This window comes from Puntigrus tetrazona, chromosome 21 (genome assembly GCF_018831695.1).
Source record: "Puntigrus tetrazona isolate hp1 chromosome 21, ASM1883169v1, whole genome shotgun sequence".
Lineage (NCBI taxonomy): Eukaryota > Metazoa > Chordata > Actinopteri > Cypriniformes > Cyprinidae > Puntigrus > Puntigrus tetrazona.
This window is the reverse complement of record NC_056719.1, coordinates 807,839-827,143: the sequence shown is the minus strand read 5'-3', so window position 1 is coordinate 827,143 and position 19,305 is coordinate 807,839. Positions and strand designations below refer to the sequence as shown.

The window sequence follows — 19,305 nt, the reverse complement described above, 5'->3', positions numbered from 1 at the left end:
GTCATGGGGTGTGGTATCGGTTAAAATCCCTCTTCTGTCTCTCTTGACTTTTTGTTATAGCTTGAGCTCGATATTTTAAACCTCCACCATTCAAGATATATATTTAGCGTTGGGAGTAACGCGTTAGAAAAGTAATGCATTACAGTGATAAATAACTTTTTTGCTTTAATGCAGTAGTGTAAGGCACTGATGATCCATTGTCAGTAATATTTAACTCGGTTCAGTAATGCTTACAACACACTTTTAGCCCAAAATTTAATTAGTTAAAATAAAAAACAGCAAGACGTGAGATATTAAAGAATAAAGAAAGCTGGAAGTAAGCTGTATTTCCTGCTCGCGGTCAGTTAATAGCAATATGCGCTGTCCAGGTTCGGAAATAAAGGCTGAGCTTCTAAAAGACAGCTTCTGATATATTTTTCGAACGATTTCTTTCTTTCATCTCCCTCTCGTTGGTAAAATTTTGTGTGACGTGGTCCAGTGAATGCTTTGTCAGGGAAGGTTTTACAGGAGTGCTGCGAGGCTACTGAAACGCAGCATGATTTCAGCCTCTGGTCTTTATTGTCCGAGGCTATTAGCCTCGACCTGCTCACACTGGATAGTGGACAGGCGGCTAATTGCTGAAGATGGCAAAAGACATGCTTGAGATGGACATATGCGCAGTAGGCTACTTCAAAATTTCTGTTATCTTTTCATTGCCTAAAACCTTCACTTTTCCAACTAGTGCAGATTTAGGCCAATTTAACCCTTTCAAATAATCATATCTTACCTAAAATAAAATATAAATGTAAAATATAGATATGCTAAAAAGTTTAAGCATACAAATTAAACCAGCACTGTAATAATGTGCGATGGTATATAATGGTGTATGCAAGTTTGTGCAGAGAATCTAAAGCACGCTCTGCAAGACACGGAGCAAAAGAACAAAATAGCCTTCGAGGTAACTTTTTCTCTGTTAAAGGTAAGAATAATACATCATTTGGAACTGTAAAGGGTCTACTTTAATTTGGGTGCACTTACAGTATCAACCATATGTTTTTATAACATAATTTTATAACATGATTTCATAAAATAAACATTATGCGCTTTCTGCCTTCACAAAAGGTGACTTTCTAAAGGCTCGTCTGAGGAGATGGTGAGTCAGGACATTTGTCCTGACATAATAAATAAAATATCTTCCGACTATTTTACCTGGACACACTCATCTTTTGCCCGTGCTTTGCGGCAATTGCCTATTGCGCGAATTTGAATGCAGAACTCTTAGTTATTTTGCTTAGCTCTCTGTAGTTATTTTGATGAAAGAAACTCTGAAGTAATACAGGACTCTTGTAACGCATTACAGGTTTTAAACCGTAATTTTGTACGGTAAGGGATTACTTTTAAATATAGTAACAAGTAATCTGTAATGTATTACAGTTTGGAAGTACCTTGCGCGTCACTGTGTCTCTGTCTCTGTGTGTGTGTGTCTGTCTGTCTGTCTGTGTGTCTCTGTCTGTGTGTGTGTGTGTGTGTGTGTGTGTGTGTGTGTGTGTGTGTGTGATGCGCAAGAAGAATAAAATAAAGTTTGAGGGATTTATGTAAGCCACCTGGTTAGAAAGTTATTTTTAAAAATATCCAAGTTACATTTCTCTGAAGTTTTGTCATAAAGTTAAGAGCTGGGTTTGTGTGGTTTTTTTCAAGTCATGTTCTGTGTTATTAACACTCTGGGAACACAGTCATATTCCTTATTCTCATCTTATTGCCTTATTGTTGGTTTGGCTGTCAGAGGTAAAGAATACCCAGAATTCATTCATCAGATAAGCAATTATGACTAATCATATGACAGGTGCTACATTTTCTGCATCTGATGTCAGAAAGTCTAGAATATCGAGTCAACTTTTTCAAAAGTTTAAAAGCTTGCAGAAAGTACTAGGTTGTATTTATGAATAATCAGGGTCGCACAGGGGCATGTGAATTTTATTGATAGCGTTGAAAGGGAAACATTTGTTTTTGAAAAGAAAAAAGGGGAGGGAGAGAAAGACATCCAGAGGTGAAATCCTCCTGAGTTGTGTGCTAATTAAAATTTTAGAAGGATTAAATAACAGCGTGCCACCTCATTAACACTTACTGCATTTCCCAAATCTTTTCAGTTTTTTGACATCCCATTTGTAAGAAGAAGTCTTTCTTACACAAAATTCTAATGAATTATAAACAAAAGCTGTACAACGAAATAATAGAGTCTGGCAAACAGAGAAATAATTAACATCGGCTCCGTTTTCTTTTGCAGGGAGCCAATAACGCCCAGATACGGCGAGCCGTAAAGGACACGTTTTCCAACCCTCAGTCCCCACAGCCTTCTCCCTACAGCTCACCCAAATCCCAGCATAAAGCTAACCAGAGCTTCCTGCCCCCTGGATGGGAAATGAGAATAGCACCCAACGGACGGCCGTTCTTCATCGACCACAACAGCAGAACCACCACATGGGTAAGACCAAAAAAAAAAAAATCTCCCGAAACTAGTCAGGTTCACTGTAAGGACAATCCCAGAATGCTCCGTAGTGACCTCAGTGGAAAAAATGCAACATGGACATTAAGTGTTCACTATAAAAAAAATATTTATAGCCCTACCTAATTAAAATCACGCTTAGTAGCTTGGTAATGACAAATCGTGTTGTAATCATGGCCATATGTGTGGTCATAATCAAGTTTTGTAGTCATATATGTTTTGTGACGCTGCAGTACAGCGGCTCTTTAGGTTTTGCAACCGTTCTGCAGTTCCATTTACTGACATAGCTGTGGTTTGTGTGCAGCTGTGGTCACTGCTATTATCTGTTCATATCTCATCATTAAGCATTTGTTTACTACGATACAAATACACTCGGCAATTTGACCCGGAGCTTGACTGGTCGGCTTTTTCTCATAGCAGATTGTTTGCATGCATAAAGAATTATAAATCGTAATATTCATGGTGAGTTTTTATTGTTTTAGGCTAATTTCTTTTTTTTTTAAGGCTTTTATTGCTTAAAAATATGTATCGTTTGCAAAACGATATGATATATATCGCTCTTAAATGTGTCTTCAGTCAGAGTTATTAAAAACATAACTCTCGTTACTTGAAATAAAATGGAACATAAAATATAAATAAACATTTTAAATAATATTTTATATTTAAATTAATAATAAATGAGATGGTTTGCTTTGGCAACAAGCTGAAATAAAATATGTATGTTGAAAGTGCTAACCAAAGATAGTCCTATTTTGCAAATATTTATAATATTGTATTATGAGATGTATTATGATATACTGTATATGTTAAAAATATTATACTAAAAATTATACTATAATAACACAGTGTCCAATACAAACTGCTTATTTATTATTAATAATAACATTTTAGTATAAAATTTTAAATACATTTACTGGTCGCCGTTTTCTCAAACGTTCAAAAGCAAGTCGTGGTTTTAAAAAAAAAAAAAAAAAAAAAAAAAATTTCTCTTTTGCCTATGTTAGGATGCGTGCAAGGAATTTGAGTGAAAGACTTTCACTGATAAACACACAAACACACACAGTCTTGTTCACAATTGCACACTTGAGTGCCCCATAGCTGGAGGGAGGCCCCGGGTGATGTAAACACGATACGCTCGGAATCGGTGCGCCACCTGGTGTCTGACAAAGATCTGCAGCTTCTCTCCAGTGCCCCAATTTCCCCCAGACAGACTCGCCTTTGTCCATTTCTGTCAGATGTACTGCTGTCTCTTCAGCGGTTCTGTGTAATTGGACAGAATTAGAATGAAAACAAATAGACTTTCTCTTCTTTGCACGATTGCTTAAAATAGTACGCTGTGGTTTACGAAGTATGTCTTTATTAAACCTAGATAGTGGTTTATGAAACGTTCACTATGTGTCCTTACTCCGTAATCTTTCCAACACAGTTGTTTCAGTATCGCTTCCTTATTGTCTGAAGAACTGCATTTTGGCAGCAGACGGTGAATGCCGTTTACTGCTGAACGAGGATAAAACCTTCTGGGAAAATCTGAGCATGTGTCCACCTCTCTTTCTCTTTTCAGGAAGATCCTCGCTTAAAGTATCCCGTTCACATGAGGACAAAAGCGTCCCTGGACCCTGGCGACCTCGGCCCACTTCCTGTGAGTGCAAAAAAAAAAAAAAAAAAAAAACTGTGCCGTCGAGCGACATTTACCCACAATCCGAGCTCTTTCAGCAGCCCGGTGTGACATGTGTCCTTGTGTGGTAACAGAATCGTGAAAGCAACAGTGATATCATCTGAGATTCGTGCAACTAATTCAATCTGCAAAGCAAAAAATAGGATTAAGTCTGACAATCGAACGGGGAAAACCGTAACTAATGACACAACAGCGGGTGTGTTGTGGATTTCTTTGTTGATGGACTGCATCCTCGAGCTGTTTTGTAGAAGAACAATGCTACAAAAATTGGACAGTGGATTAGCTCATCACAGATCGTTTCTTTTTTGTTTAGCTAGAATGCACTTTGTCCAAGAACAGCGTTGAAATCTAGCGTAATAGTAAAAGCAATAGCTTATAAGGGAATGCGACTCATTTTAAAGAACAGCGGAATCTATTCTCGTATAAAAAAGATTGCTAAAAAAACAGCTGCAGTCACATGTTTAGCAAACTTTATCTAGAATGCGTTTTACTCGCAAATAAAAGAAAATAAGGGAAGTGAAATGCAGATTTTTTTTTTGAGTGTAGCTAATCTACAAGTACCTAAATATTCCCATAAATACTATAAACCTATTTATATATAGACAAAAATATGTTTTCAAGCAGTATTAATATTTATTAGCAGTAAATTAAAAAATTAAATACATTTTTCATCCCAAGTTATAATGCATCATGCAGGAATAAAGCTTTTTTTTGTTTGTTTGATTTGTGTTTGGTTTTGATGCAGCATGAACAGTTGATTCAGTATGCATCTCACAAGATGAGATTGTGAAGAAACTCTTAATGATTTTCTTTTTTCACCTAGCTGAAATACTGTGCCGGTGTTTGATAATCACACCTTCTCTTCTCAGGTTTTCAGTGAAAACATGTGCCAGGAAACAGGGACTTATCTGATAAACATTTATTTTCATGCTTGTTTTTTAAAGTAATATTGAAAATGCCATACGCATTCAAGTGAATTAAAAGTACATTTAAATATTTAAATATATTACTTAAAGAGTCACAAGTATTTGTAATAAGAATCAATGATTTTCAGTCATATATAAAATGTCTAACAGTATATTTTTACATCCTTTATCCATTAACTAGTGCATTAGTTTTTACTATTACTAAGGTACTATTCATATTTTAAATATGATTTATTTTTTCTAATTTAATTTGAATTTATACAGAATTTATTCATAAATTAGTAATTATGTACCATTTAATTTTTAAGTATATAATCAAATCAAATATTTTTTCAATTCTATATAATTTTTGCTTAAATTGATGTTAATAGTTTTAGTTAACAGTAACAACGCTGTATTTAAAAAAAAAAAAAAAAAAATTAAAATTAAACCCTCTATATATATATATATATATATATATATATATATATATATATATATATATATATATATATATATATATATATATATATATATATGATTCCCACTGCACTGACTGCAGTTCTGTCTCACAAGCTGGTGGTGTGTGTGTGTGTATGTGTGTGATTTCTCTTTCGGTGGCGTGGGGGAACATGGTTCGCTCTACGCTTGATGCTGTTTGTGGCAGAATCTTCCAGAGGAGGTCGGTCCTCTCTCTGCCTGCGTGTTTACCTGCCTGCCCACCAGCCTGTCCGCCCTCTGACCTCTGACCTCTCCACCTATCTTATCCTTGCTGGCATGGATGACTGTCTTTCTTTTTCCCTTTCTGTTTTACTCCTGCTTTCACTCTTTTACTCTCAGTCTTCGTTGTTGTTCCTTTTTTTTATTCTAATTATTTGTTTTTTTGTTCTGTGCTTTCAGTTACAGAGCTCAATATTGACTGCCCACTTTTAAGCAGCCTTGGTTTCAGAAGTATTTTTTCCATTCATTTTCTTAAGATATATCCGATTAAATCAGTGATTTTCAGCTGGTACCAGTGACGTTCAGTTCAGCTCTATTCAATTAAAACCAATTTAATGTAATTTATTTTTTTATATATTTATTTTTTTCCCATTAAATTCAGATTATACTGTCTAATTAGGAAAAATTAGAAGTGCATCAAATGCATAAACAGTATGATCCACCAAATATCACTAGGATTTACATTAGCATATACCATTACTTTAAAATCCCAGAATTCTTGGTGTGTGTGTTTTTTGGGATGTGTCCATTATCTTAGCTGTATATTTTGAATGGGATTTTTACTTCCAGAATCTTTCTATTAAGCTCTATTTGTCCTGTGTCCCCGTCTTTCTCTCTCTATATTTTTCCTTGCACGTATCTCGTATCTGGTTGTGTTGATTATCATTTCTCCATCCATCCATCCATCCATCCTCTTCTCTGCATCCTCCACCCCTGCGCAGTGTCCATCCTGTGCTTCATTCAATGCCAGTTTTTGGTTGATGCCCGTTCAGCACGAGAGCGCTTGTCTTCGGTGCTGGCTCACAGTCTCTCAGTCGTGAACGAAGGTCTTGTCCCCTCTCTCCGGATCCCTTTTGTGGGTCGTCAAACAGCTTCCCTTGATGTCGTGGGTTATGAATTGTTGGCTGTGATTTTCGTCAGGCCTGGCAGTTTCTTGTGATGTTGGCATCGACGTGGTTTTGCAAGTCTCGGGGGGTGGGTCTCCGCTCCCAAAAGAGGGGCAGTATGTGAATGCGATTGCGTGTTTGTCAGAGTGAGAGTGATTAAACGAGGTCTCTTTTGCATGCCAGTGGAACCCTGTCGTGGAAGCTCTCCCACACTGAACCGAGGAATCGTCATATCTCTCTGTTCCTTCCTCCCGTCACATTATCCGTTACAGTTGTTGTGTTGGTGTGTCAGTGGTGTATCAGGTCTGGGGTTTCGTCTGATCTTAATGTCTCTGTTGTTCTCTCTCTCTCTCTCTCTATCTCTATCTCTATCTCTATCTCTCTCTATCTCCACAGCCTGGGTGGGAGGAACGAGTGCACGCAGACGGAAGAACCTTTTACATCGACCATAGTAAGTAGACTCATTTACTCACATTTGAGTGAAACCTTATTTAAGTTAACATGTTAAATAAAGGTATGGTTCGCCATCATTTACACACCCCCCAACAAATTATTTTCTTCTGTTGAACCAAAAATAATATTTAGTTTAGTTGGTAAACAGGTTCTGGTCACCAGTGACTTCTATATTATGAGAAAAATACTATGGAATTTAATGCGGACCATTAACTGCTTGGTTACCCTTTTGTTCAAGAGATGAAAATCTCAACAGATTTTTTTTTAATGAACCGTCCCTTTAAGGTATTAAATACATTGCTTTATATCGAACACATTAAAAATCTAAAATTATTTTTAATTTTCTATCCTAAAGTATTCTGAATACTTTACACGTTAATTAGCGATTGATTTGAATGCTGAGAATAAAAATACTATTTACTTTTTTGGTAAATCACTATATATGCTATTAATATAACATACTGTTATTGGGGTAGAACAGTGATTGATTTATTCATTTGGCACAATTTTAATTCAAGCTGTTGTAACATTTGAGCACCACAAATTCTGAATGTTAAAAAAATAAAATGATAGATGGATGGATGGACAGATGGAGGGACAGGCAGACAGATGCATAGACATAAAACAATAGATAAATGGAGTCACAGATGGACAGACAGACAGATGGATAGATGGATAAAACGATAGATGGATGGATGAATTTTCAGCATCATTACTCCAGTCTTCAGTGTCACGTGATTCTTCAGAAAGCATTCTAATATGCTGATTTGGGGCTCAAAAAATTCTCAGTTTAATCATTGATGATAACAGTTGTTTATTTGATGCTTAATTTTCATGCAAAATATTATTGTTATTTTTTTTTGGAAACAGCTAGATTTTATAGGATAATTAGAAAGTTCAAAAAATGCAACATTTTATTTTATTGAAATCTTTTATAGCTTTTATGTGATTTTACTCAATTATATTTATGCACTTGGCAGATGCTTTTATTTGACTTTGGCAGCTTTAATATTCGGACAAAGTGTACCTTAGAATGCAGCATAGTTTTGACATTTTCTGTTAGGAATGATGATCAACCCGCCTTCTGTTTTACCCATACAGTAATGCAGGCTCCAATCACAGATGCGCTCTCAAGTTCCTATTTGTTGTTTTGCCTCAGTAACTTTATTCTGTACTGCGTGATCAATAACAATTTAGATGTTTAAGGTAACACAAGTTGTGGGATCATTTTTCTCATGCATCATTAAAGTCGGACGTGTGTCCTCAGTGTCCGTCAGTGCTGCCGTGGTCGATATACACCTGTTTTGTTTGTCTGCTCCACACATTCCCAAATGACCTCTAGTGGTGTGTACGCTGATTTATGTTGAACAGCCCCATTGAACGTTAATTTTTTTTTTTTTTTTAAAGCATATAAAGTTGTTCTTCTCTCCCTCAGACACCAAAAAAACGCAGTGGGAAGACCCGCGCCTCCAGAGTCCTGCCATTACTGGACCCGTGAGTGCACCTATTATTCTGTCTCTGTTCTCCTATAACATTGTTGGCTTGTTGTTATGCTAAGAGACTAAATTAAACTTTTAATGGCAAATGTTTTGTTTATTTTTGTTTTTCTGTTATATTTATGTGTAGTAGTAATTAATAATTCTCGTTCATCACAATTATGCCAATTTCTGCAATGTTGCAGTTTTTATTGCATTACCGTTAATAGTTTTGTAGAATCTGTTTTAAAAAAAAATATTAAAACAGATTAAATCAGAGGTATTACAACCTAAAAATGACTGTTTACAATGCAGTAAAATGCATAAACAATTTAGAATGAAAATTATCGCTTTTACAGTTTTAGCGTTTGCAATCAAACAAATATAAATGTTTTTGTTTACGTAATGTGTATGTGTACTGTATTTATGCATATATAAACAAAAAAAAAAACATGCATCTATGTATCGATCTGTCTATCTGTGTGTATATAAAAGCCATCTTGGTCAAAAAGGAGAATGAAATTGAGTGAATGAGTTAATGTTCTTTGTATATATATATATATATATATATATATATATATATATATGTATATATATATATATATATATATATATATGTGTGTATATATATATATATATATATATATATATATATATATATATATATATATATATATATATATATATGTATATATGTGTGTTTATATATAATATATATCATATAATTTATATTGCCTTTTTTGAAAGCATTTCTAATAATTTCCAAAGTTCTTCTTGCTTGTGTATTTTTTGTTCTATGTTATACTTGTGTATTCAGTTGCTTATTTGTCTTCTGTTAGGCGGTGCCGTATTCCAGAGAATTCAAGCAGAAGTATGATTACTTCAGAAAAAAGTTAAAGAAACCGGTAAGAACACAAAATGTTTTCAGAGACATTGCAGTGCACTCTTTCCTGTCACATACTGTATTCCTAGACACTCTAATTTATTCTGTGTGAAATCCTTGTCGAGGAGTGAAGAGCATTTTTTTTTTTTTTTCTATTGGGTGTTAAATTGTTCTTCACACGACAGGAACGCAGTCGTTTACAGTGCTCTGATTGTTCCAAACCTTAATATTACTTAATATTACTACAGTTAATTATTATTATTATTTTATTATTATTTTTGTCTTTCTCCCTCTCTCCCATAGGCAGATATTCCGAACCGTTTTGAGATGAAGCTACACAGGAATAACATCTTGGAGGAGTCTTACAGACGAATCATGTCCCTGAAGAGACCCGACAGTCTAAAGGCTCGTCTCTGGATTGAGTTTGAATCGGAGAAAGGCCTGGACTACGGGGGAGTGGCCAGAGAATGGTTCTTCCTGCTCTCCAAGGAGATGTTTAACCCTTATTATGGGTTGTTTGAGTACTCAGCCACGTAAGTGTCCAAGTGCTTGTCCACTACAGCTTTGTCGAGTTTGACTTTGGCAGATTTGCTCAAACTGACACATAAATCCCGAAACACCCACCTCCGCTTCTCACCTCGTATTTGTATCTCCTTTTAGCATTCGTTCCAGAGGCTTCACTAGCTAACTTGCACTTTTACCACCTTTTCCAGTTCTTACTTCACTTCTAATGCAGTTTTTAGCTGTGGGCAAGAATCTTCTTTTTTATGGCTCCCTTATTTTTATGTTATAATCTGTTTACTTTATATATATTTTTTCATCTGACTGGCTGGCTTATTTCATCTGATTATATCAGATTTTTCTCAATCTTTTTATTTGCTCATCTGTTTGTCTATATCTGTTTCCATGCATGTATATGTCTGTCTATCTGTCTACAATGTTTACATGTCTGTCTCTCTACGTATCTATCTATAAATGCCTGTCTGTTTATAAATATGTCTGCCTCTCTCTCTGTACATATCTGTCTGTCTGTATCGTTGTTCTGAAAGAAAGCGAGCATTTCTTGTGTTACAGAGCCGGTCTGTTATCTTGTTAAATCTCCACCCGTGACACTCATTAGAGGACACAGCAGAGATGGCATCATAATTCATTTATTTAATGTCTCCCTTCTGTCTGTCTGCAGAGATAACTACACGCTTCAGATCAATCCAAACTCCGGCCTCTGTAATGAGGATCACCTCTCATACTTCAAGTTCATCGGTCGAGTGGCCGGCATGGCTGTGTATCACGGAAAGCTGTTAGACGGTACACAAACCTGTTTTTAACAGCCGATCTGAAGCATTTTCACATGACACTTTCTGTATTGTTATAGTTCACTTTTTTTATTTTTATCATGTTTTTTTTTTTTTTTTTGCTTGTTCTGGGATTTGTAGTTGCTGTTCCCTCTTGCAAACAGAAATGTATTCTTCTTGTCTGTTTTTAAGGTTTCTTCATTCGACCGTTCTATAAAATGATGCTGGGCAAGCAGATCACGCTGAATGATATGGAGTCAGTGGTGCGTGCGCACACACACACACACACACACACACACACACACACACCCACCAATCAATTTTAATATATAGCCCACAGTGCAACAAAACAGTGCAGAAACCTCATAAAACAGAATTCTCATTGAAGTATTATTTAAAGGCACTGATCTGAATTTAGTGGGCATAATTTTTCTCATTTTTCTCGCTACTGTTTAATGTTCATGTACACCATGCAGGACAGTGAATACTACAACTCTCTAAAGTGGATTCTGGAAAACGACCCCACTGAACTGGACTTGCGGTTCTGCATTGATGAGGACAACTTCGGACAGGTTACACCATTATTTGTCTAATTACAAGCATGTCATTTATTAAAAGAACATTGTAATATATTTGATGTTTTCTTGTGTATGTATTTATAGACGTATCAGGTTGATTTGAAGCCAAGTGGATCAGACATGGTTGTAACCAATGACAACAAGAAAGAATATATAGAGTGAGTTGCTATCTTGCTCTGTTTGTAAATTATTACACAGAGCATTTTATACTGACACAATCTCTTTTTTTTTGGGCTCTGCACAGCCTGGTGATACAGTGGCGGTTTGTAAACCGGGTCCAGAAACAGATGAACGCCTTTTTGGAGGTAAGCGATAAACCCTCCACCTCCCAAAACAATAAAAAGCTATCTGCAGTTCCATGTATTGCCACTAGGTGGTAGCAGAAGTTAGCTTATTCCTTATGGCCACATGCCCAGATGCTGTAATGAAATGCAATGTTTTGATAATGTTTCACATGTCTGTTTCACAGGGCTTCACTGAACTCATTCCCATCGACTTGATAAAGATTTTTGATGAAAACGAACTGGAGGTAACAACTTCCCACATACACATTACTCAGTGTCTGCCGTTGTCATGGAGACTGAATCCTCCATGTCTAAGACTTTCGTACAATTATACAAAAAATGTGCAAAAAAAAAAAAAAATCACTGTGTTTTGTTGAATGAATCGGCTCTTCTCACACGAGCAGAGAACTCTGAGTGCATTCCTGTTCAGGCTGTTGTTTGTATAGTAGGAGAAAACCGCACTTAAGCCCATAACAGGTATAACAATAAACTAATAAAGGCAGACTGTGCTGAATAGATTATATAAATGTCAGCCAACCAGCAGAGGTTCTGCTGATGTACTATTTAGATAATAGCGTATTGTTTGCATGATTTTAACAGTGTGAAGCCGTTTTTGTTTTAATACCTGATGTGTAGTTTTCAAAAAAAAAAAGTCTTCTTTCTAGTTCCAAATGTAAAAAAATCGAATCAATAAAGTACTTTTAAGTTTATGAAAATTGTATTGCAACAAGCACAACTGTTAAAAGTGTAAGGATCAGGATTATTTCCTTTATTACTGTCATTGCATAATAAAAGTAATTAAAATAACAAATACATTTAAAATGTTGCTAAATAAAGCTAAATTAAAAATTAACCTTTAAAAAAAACAAACAAACATATTTGCCCCTTTTTTCCGTGTTGATGATAATTATTGACTATTAAATGTAATGAATGTTAGATTTTTTTTTTTCATTAAAATAATATTTCACAATATTACTGTCTTTATTTTTTATCCAACCTTTTTGCACCCTTTTAAATGTATTATTATTTTTATAATTTTATCAGCCCTGGTTTATTTACATAATATATAATGCATTACTATTAGTTTAAAAATATTAAATTTTTGTTTTTAAATTAGAATAAAATTTCACATTACTGTCTTAATTTTTTTATTGCCTTTCTGCACCCTTTGTGAACATAAGAGATTAAAAACTTTTTTTACCGACCCTAAACTTTTTTTTCATGTATATAATGCTTTCTGCAGTGTGTATATTGTACTGTATTCTCTGTGCCCAGCTGCTGATGTGCGGTCTGGGAGACGTGGACGTCAATGACTGGAGGCAGCACACCGTCTATAAGAACGGCTACTGCCCTAATCACCCTGTGATCCAGTGGTTCTGGAAGGTACGGAGAAGCACGTATTATTTTAACTTCACGGGTGCATCCTGGAATAATCTCCTCAAACTAATGCATTAAAAAAAAAACGCGTGTTAGTCACGAATGCTTATGTTTATTCGAAATTAATTTCAGGCATTTAAACAAACCTTTAGATCAAAAGATTTTAAAGATCAAGGGAAACTAATTCAGTCGAGCGTGTCCGAACTTTTGTATGCGTGAGTGTGTCTGACCCCATGCCAAGTGCACCGCGGGCAGTTACCGATCAAAGTTTGTTTGATGTGAGGCTCACCGAGTGTTTACTCTGATGAAAGAGTCACGGCGCGCATTAGGAACTTCTTATCAGTAGTCTGGAGCCAGACTTGCTCTTTCTTCACACACGTAGGTAAATACATACAGATCCAGTACATATATACATACATATGAGAAATCAGGCACAAATTTCTTCAGTTGTGAAGCATATTAGGTCAAAGCTGTACGTCCAGCGATGTTTGTACCATCTATAGACCTATTCATATTTATTTTAACCGCAGTTGCTGAGCTGGCAAACTCATTTTTGAATAAATAACAGTCCATGGAGAAAGATGACCCCGCAATGGTGTAGTTATGGCATCTGCTAGCAGGGGTTTATTGGCCAAACTTTGACCCCTGGCTCCAACATGCTGAGCAGCAGCGCAGGTTTAAGTCCAGCTTGTGGCATTTTCTGATCCTGTTACCCATAAATATATGGTGGAAACACCAAAAAAGTCATGCATTTAGATATAGAATATGAATCACTGTTAACAATCAGTTGATTGCTGGCGCTTTTAAATAGAAAAGATTTAAGTGGAGGTTTTCTAATGATGTTTGTTTGAATGGAATTCAACATTTATTTCAAGAGGAAAAACTACCTTGGTTCCCTGGCATGCTAAATGTTTTCCTTTATTGCTTATATGAACAGATTGAAGTTATTGGTATTAACTGCTTCTCTGTACGTCTCAACTCAGGCTGTGCTGTTAATGGATGCCGAAAAGCGGATCAGACTTTTGCAGTTTGTCACCGGAACATCCAGAGTGCCAATGAACGGCTTTGCTGAACTCTACGGTAAACAGTGCTCTGCTATGCCACATATATTATAATATCATGTAATGTAATGTAATATAGTATAATATAATATATAGTAAAAATATATAGTAGTGCTGTCAAACAGTTAATCACATCGAAAATATATATTTTTGTTTACATAATGTGCTCACACACTATATATTAATTCTGTATTTATTATATATTTTTATATATTAAATATACTTTTAGATGACATCAATTATACAAATATAAATGTATAATAAATGTAAATATTTTCAAAATATATGCTTTTAAAAATATAAAACTTATTTTAGATGTGAGTTAATCACAAGTAATTGATTGAAAGCACTAAATATAATATAATATGTTATTTTGTAAATGTTTGTTTTTGAGAAAATGTCACTGGCGTTGTAGTACAATTGTAGTATTATTTCTCTTGACATTTCAATGCAGGCAGTCGATAAGATGTTTTTAGCAGCTTCCTCTGTTTTCAGATCTTAGTGTTTTCCTTTGAGACCTATATAATGAATTGGCTCCATTCCTGATTGGTCCTTGACGAGTCATGTGATATATTGCAGGTTCCAACGGGCCGCAGTTGTTTACTATCGAGCAGTGGGGGACACCTGACAAACTCCCTCGCGCTCACACCTGGTAAGACCTAGACCTACTGGGATTTGATCGCTTTATTAACACAGTGATACGTTCCCTTCATCTACCATACTTTATTTTTATTTTATTTTTTTTATTTATATTTGTAATTAATTTAAAATTATATTTGTAATTAATTTAATTTAAAATTATATTTGTAATTAATTTTTTTATTATTTAAAATTATATTTGTAATTCATTTTTTTAATTTAAAATTATATTTGTATTTAATTTATTAATTTTTTTTTATATATACCGAATATACCGAAAACAATTTGGGGATACTCTGAAAAGCTGTAACAAACGATGCGTTTGCGTTTAGTTCATCTCATTGATTCCTTTTTCTTCCCACGCAGCTTTAATCGCCTGGACCTCCCGACGTACGAGTCATTTGAAGACCTGCGCGAGAAGCTTCTGATGGCGGTGGAAAACGCTCAAGGCTTCGAGGGCGTCGACTAAAGAAATCCCTTTATATACATGCGATCTCCTAACGCAACCGACGAGCAAAGACATGTACAACACACTCTCACACACACGTCTATACTCACACATACACACTCTCGAGTTGCCATTGTACAGCCAGATCCCGGCGGTCACAGGTGTGTGATGTCAGCACAGTATATGCATGTAGTCTGTCTAGCTGGAACGACATTGGCTGTGAACCCGTTTCGACGCCAAACAGCCCTGCAGTATCCCACAAATCAACACGTTTTATTTCAATATCCAGCTCTGAGGCCGTAGCTACTTTTATATTGATAAATGAGAAAATTCAGTATTTGGGTGTGGCCTCAGAGTGGGCGTGGCCTTGATATTCCACCGCAACCAATCCCATTAATTTCACAAATACAGTCTAAGTTCAGTGAAGAGGCAACTCTTTTATATCAGGTCTTACTAACACCAGATTACCTTAGGAATCACAGCCAGGATGAAGGACACATCCTCATCCTCCCTTATCCCTCAAACTACGCCAAGTTTCCCCTCTTCCTCCCTTTCTTCCTTCGTCGAGGATTATTTTTTTATCTTCTTTTTTGCAACGCCAAGAAGCAACGGGAATCGTTTTTAATAGTTTATTATTATCGCTGTTATTATCATTCTTACGGAGTAAACGGATATTTGTACCAACAATGTGGTTTACTATTTTAAACAACGTTATCGGAAATGCATCGGTGGCCTGGCTATAGTCAATATCCATATCATTGTGGGTAATAAAAACAAACAAAAAAACGAAAAAACAAACAACAACAAGGAAAAAAAAAATCAACATGATTATTGTATTGCTATGAAAACTGGCATGAACATGTATCTTGTGTTTCAATATGATTACGTAGTAATTATAAAGCTATTCTCCTTCTTGGTTGAGAGAGCAAAGGTGGAAAACGTCGACATGCATCGGACACGGGTTTGTCGGAGAGGGTTTTCTTCAATTGTAATAAGTATTGTTCTTATCTTTATTATGATTCTACCTGTTCATAATGCTGTAAATGAGTTTGTTTTGGGGGAAAGAGACGAGATTGGACTTTTACTGTACGTGTTAAATCTGTTTGAAAGTATTAAAGAGCGACACAGAGTGAAGCTATCTTAAAAGCGCTGTGATTCAACACTGCAAGTCTAGTAGACTTTCAGGACGTAAACTCTTTCTTTCTTTCTTTCTTTCTTTCTTTCTTTCTTCCTTTCTGTTTCTTCTAACACCACTTTACCTAAAAGGGCACTTTATTGATCACACACTAGGGTCATGTCACCTGTTTGTTTGGTTTTTTCTTTTTTTCTTTTTTTTGTGAACTTGAATGTGATTATCTATTTTGTTCTTTTAAAAGCACTCGTTTCCTTGGTGCAATATCTCTCGTTTATAATCGGCCTGCTGCTAACATATCAGATCCCAGCTCGGCTCTGCAGCTGATCCGGAGTCAGTCTTGGTTGGTCAGTGTGAATCCGGATCTGCTCCACCTGGAGTCAGACTTCAGACTGGTTCTCGTTTTCTTTTTCGGTCTTTTATCTGTACACCTCCCCACTCACATTTTTTTCGGGCCGCTGTGGCCCTGTAGGTGATAATATTATGATTATTGTTATTGTTATAAATTACCCTTCCTCTTTTGTAGGGGCAGTTCTTTTTTTATTGATGAGGAACATTTACTGTCTGGTTCCTGCTCACCGCGAGACCTTGCGATTCGTATAACTTCGTTCGAAATAAACTGATAAATGGAATTTAGGTGTGGTGGTGTTTTACTGATTTATAGGAAAAGTCTGCGTTTGTTTTATTGACACTAGGAACAAATGACAGGAAATCAACTAAATAGGATTTGAAGTGGTATCGGATGGGTTTTAGCCGATTGCTTTCAAGGTAAACACGTTCACGGTATTTCTACTTCTGTGACTGTTGGCAGTTGGGTTTGTAAATACAACCACTGGGTTTCAGTTTAACCCGAAGGTTGATAAAAAGATAAAGAAGTGTTTTATCATTTTACTGGATTGTTCCGAAAGTCGAAGAACAAGCAAACAGGAGGACAGGGTTTCGCTTTATTGTGAGGGTTTACTTTTTACAGATATGTTCTGTTGATTTGACCGGTTTCAACGCTGCAGGTACGGCTAACCGGGTTAAATCTGGCAACCCTCTTTGTAATCTAGTTCAAGGCTGTGTTGACTTCTTTGTTTTGTTGATTTTCTGCTCTCATGCTTAAACATTGCAAGCTTGCATCTATAAAATCTTATAATAAAAAAAAAATACAAATAAGTAAAAATAAATAAATATAATATAAAAAATATATATATATATATAATCTCTATATATATATATATATATATATATATATATATATATATATATATATATATATATATATATATATATATATATATATATATATATATAATATATCAGAAATATTGTTTTATTTAGGTTTTGTATATTTATAAATGCTAAAAATGTTAATATATAAATGTATGTGTGTGGGTGTGTGTGTGGGTGTGGGTGTGTGTACATATGTGTGTATACACGTGTGTGTGTGTGTGTGTGTGTGTGTGTGTGGTTTTGTAAATACTCTGTGTATGTATATGCAAAACTACAAAAGTAAAATATAAACAAAACTAAAAGTTTGAGGTGGTGGATTAAAAATGTTTATAAAAAGCTTATAAAAAGCTTACCAAGGCATCTTGATTTTATCAAAAATACAGTAAATAATGGTAATGCAATACTGTGAAATATTACAACTTAAAATACATTCAGACATAAAAGCATTAGTTTAAGTTGTAATTTAATCCTGTAATGCAGCTGAATTTTCAGCATCATTGCTCGTCTTCAGTGTTACATGATCCTTCAGAAATCATTCTAACATGATGATTTGATGCTCAAGAAATGTTTCTTAATATTGAAAACATTGAGCTCTTCAATTATATAGGAGAAAAAAAATATTTGAGTAGGAAGTTATTTACAATACATCAACTTGTTTATTATAAACTTATGGTATTTTAGTTTATTTTAAATATATTTACTCACACTTGTGATCACTTTATGTTCTTGTTAAATTTTTTTTTTTTTTTTTTGAAAGTCACCATAATTAGAAAAACTTTGTAATTGGCCGATACTTTATTTAACCCAATTAATTGCAGGTACTTTACATAAAATTGCATATTCCTTGTATTAAATAATGTATATTTTTTATGTAAATAAGTCATTTTAATGTGCAGCAATCATGCATTTGTTACAAAACTGCAGTACAATGGCAACACTGCAATGGTAGCGGCATATTATTAAACATTTAAATTTTCTTATGTTTCTCCCAATAAAAAAAATTCTGGTTTCCCGCTCATTTCTGGATATTTTTTGCTGCTGAACACATGGCCCGAGGCTCTGCTGAGCGGTGAAGGAAACCCAGTTCATTCACACGTGCAATCGGACGACTATCAGATCCAAGGACAAGCAAATAAACGCAGCCTGTACACTTTATCAAGAGCTCTCTTTCTGCAATCACAAACAAGTCCAACATCACACCCATTCACTACACTGTACGCTTCTTAGGAAATTGGGTATGATTACGTGAATAAAATATATCTGTGCTTTTAAAACCTTATTTGAATCACTGATTCTATTCTTAAAGAAGTATTTTTTTGGCTGTCTGAGCGCTGTTTATATCTCGCAAGCGTCTTAAATGATTCTTCTCGTGGTTTTAGGTGTCATAGGTTCATTCAAACTAATGCATTAAGAGGAAATGGAGCTTTTAAAGGTTTTTTTCTGAAGCACTCCCAGGTTTTGGGTTAGTGACCTCGTCCCCACGTCACGGCTGATCAATACTTCTCTAAGCTTATCACAAAACTGTTTGACTAAACCCCCTCTAGGTACATATATGGAGGTTAAAGGAGAGCAGAATGACCAGTTATGACAGAGACCGGACTTCTTTCTCATTTTCTTGCAGACTGTGGCTCTCTGGAAGAGTGTGAGTGTGTTATAAAGGATATTGTGCTTTGTCAAGTGTGTCTCTTTTTCAGCGCTCTCAGCATTTCGACGGCGTGGAGGGTCATGTGGATCGGCCATCTTTACCGAACGGGGTATGTGGTAAGCTATCTTGAGAATGAATATATAGCCAAACACAA

The 19,305-nt window shown here is 35.3% G+C and overlaps 1 protein-coding gene across 1 annotated transcript in view; it reads left to right on the top strand.

Moving 5' to 3' along the window:
* nedd4l (NEDD4 like E3 ubiquitin protein ligase) overlaps nucleotides 1-16,923 on the top strand; it is a 61,579-nt gene extending 44,656 nt beyond the window's left edge. Inside the window, 16 exon segments of the mRNA XM_043221004.1 lie at nucleotides 2,264-2,461; nucleotides 4,044-4,121; nucleotides 7,066-7,120; nucleotides 8,558-8,616; nucleotides 9,437-9,502; nucleotides 9,784-10,013; nucleotides 10,664-10,785; nucleotides 10,965-11,035; nucleotides 11,249-11,344; nucleotides 11,435-11,508; nucleotides 11,595-11,655; nucleotides 11,820-11,879; nucleotides 12,910-13,017; nucleotides 13,995-14,091; nucleotides 14,652-14,724; nucleotides 15,078-16,923. Of these exon segments, the coding sequence (XP_043076939.1) occupies nucleotides 2,264-2,461; nucleotides 4,044-4,121; nucleotides 7,066-7,120; nucleotides 8,558-8,616; nucleotides 9,437-9,502; nucleotides 9,784-10,013; nucleotides 10,664-10,785; nucleotides 10,965-11,035; nucleotides 11,249-11,344; nucleotides 11,435-11,508; nucleotides 11,595-11,655; nucleotides 11,820-11,879; nucleotides 12,910-13,017; nucleotides 13,995-14,091; nucleotides 14,652-14,724; nucleotides 15,078-15,180 (1,551 nt within the window). The 3' untranslated portion in view covers nucleotides 15,181-16,923.
* The last annotated feature ends 2,382 nt before the right edge of the window (nucleotides 16,924-19,305 follow it).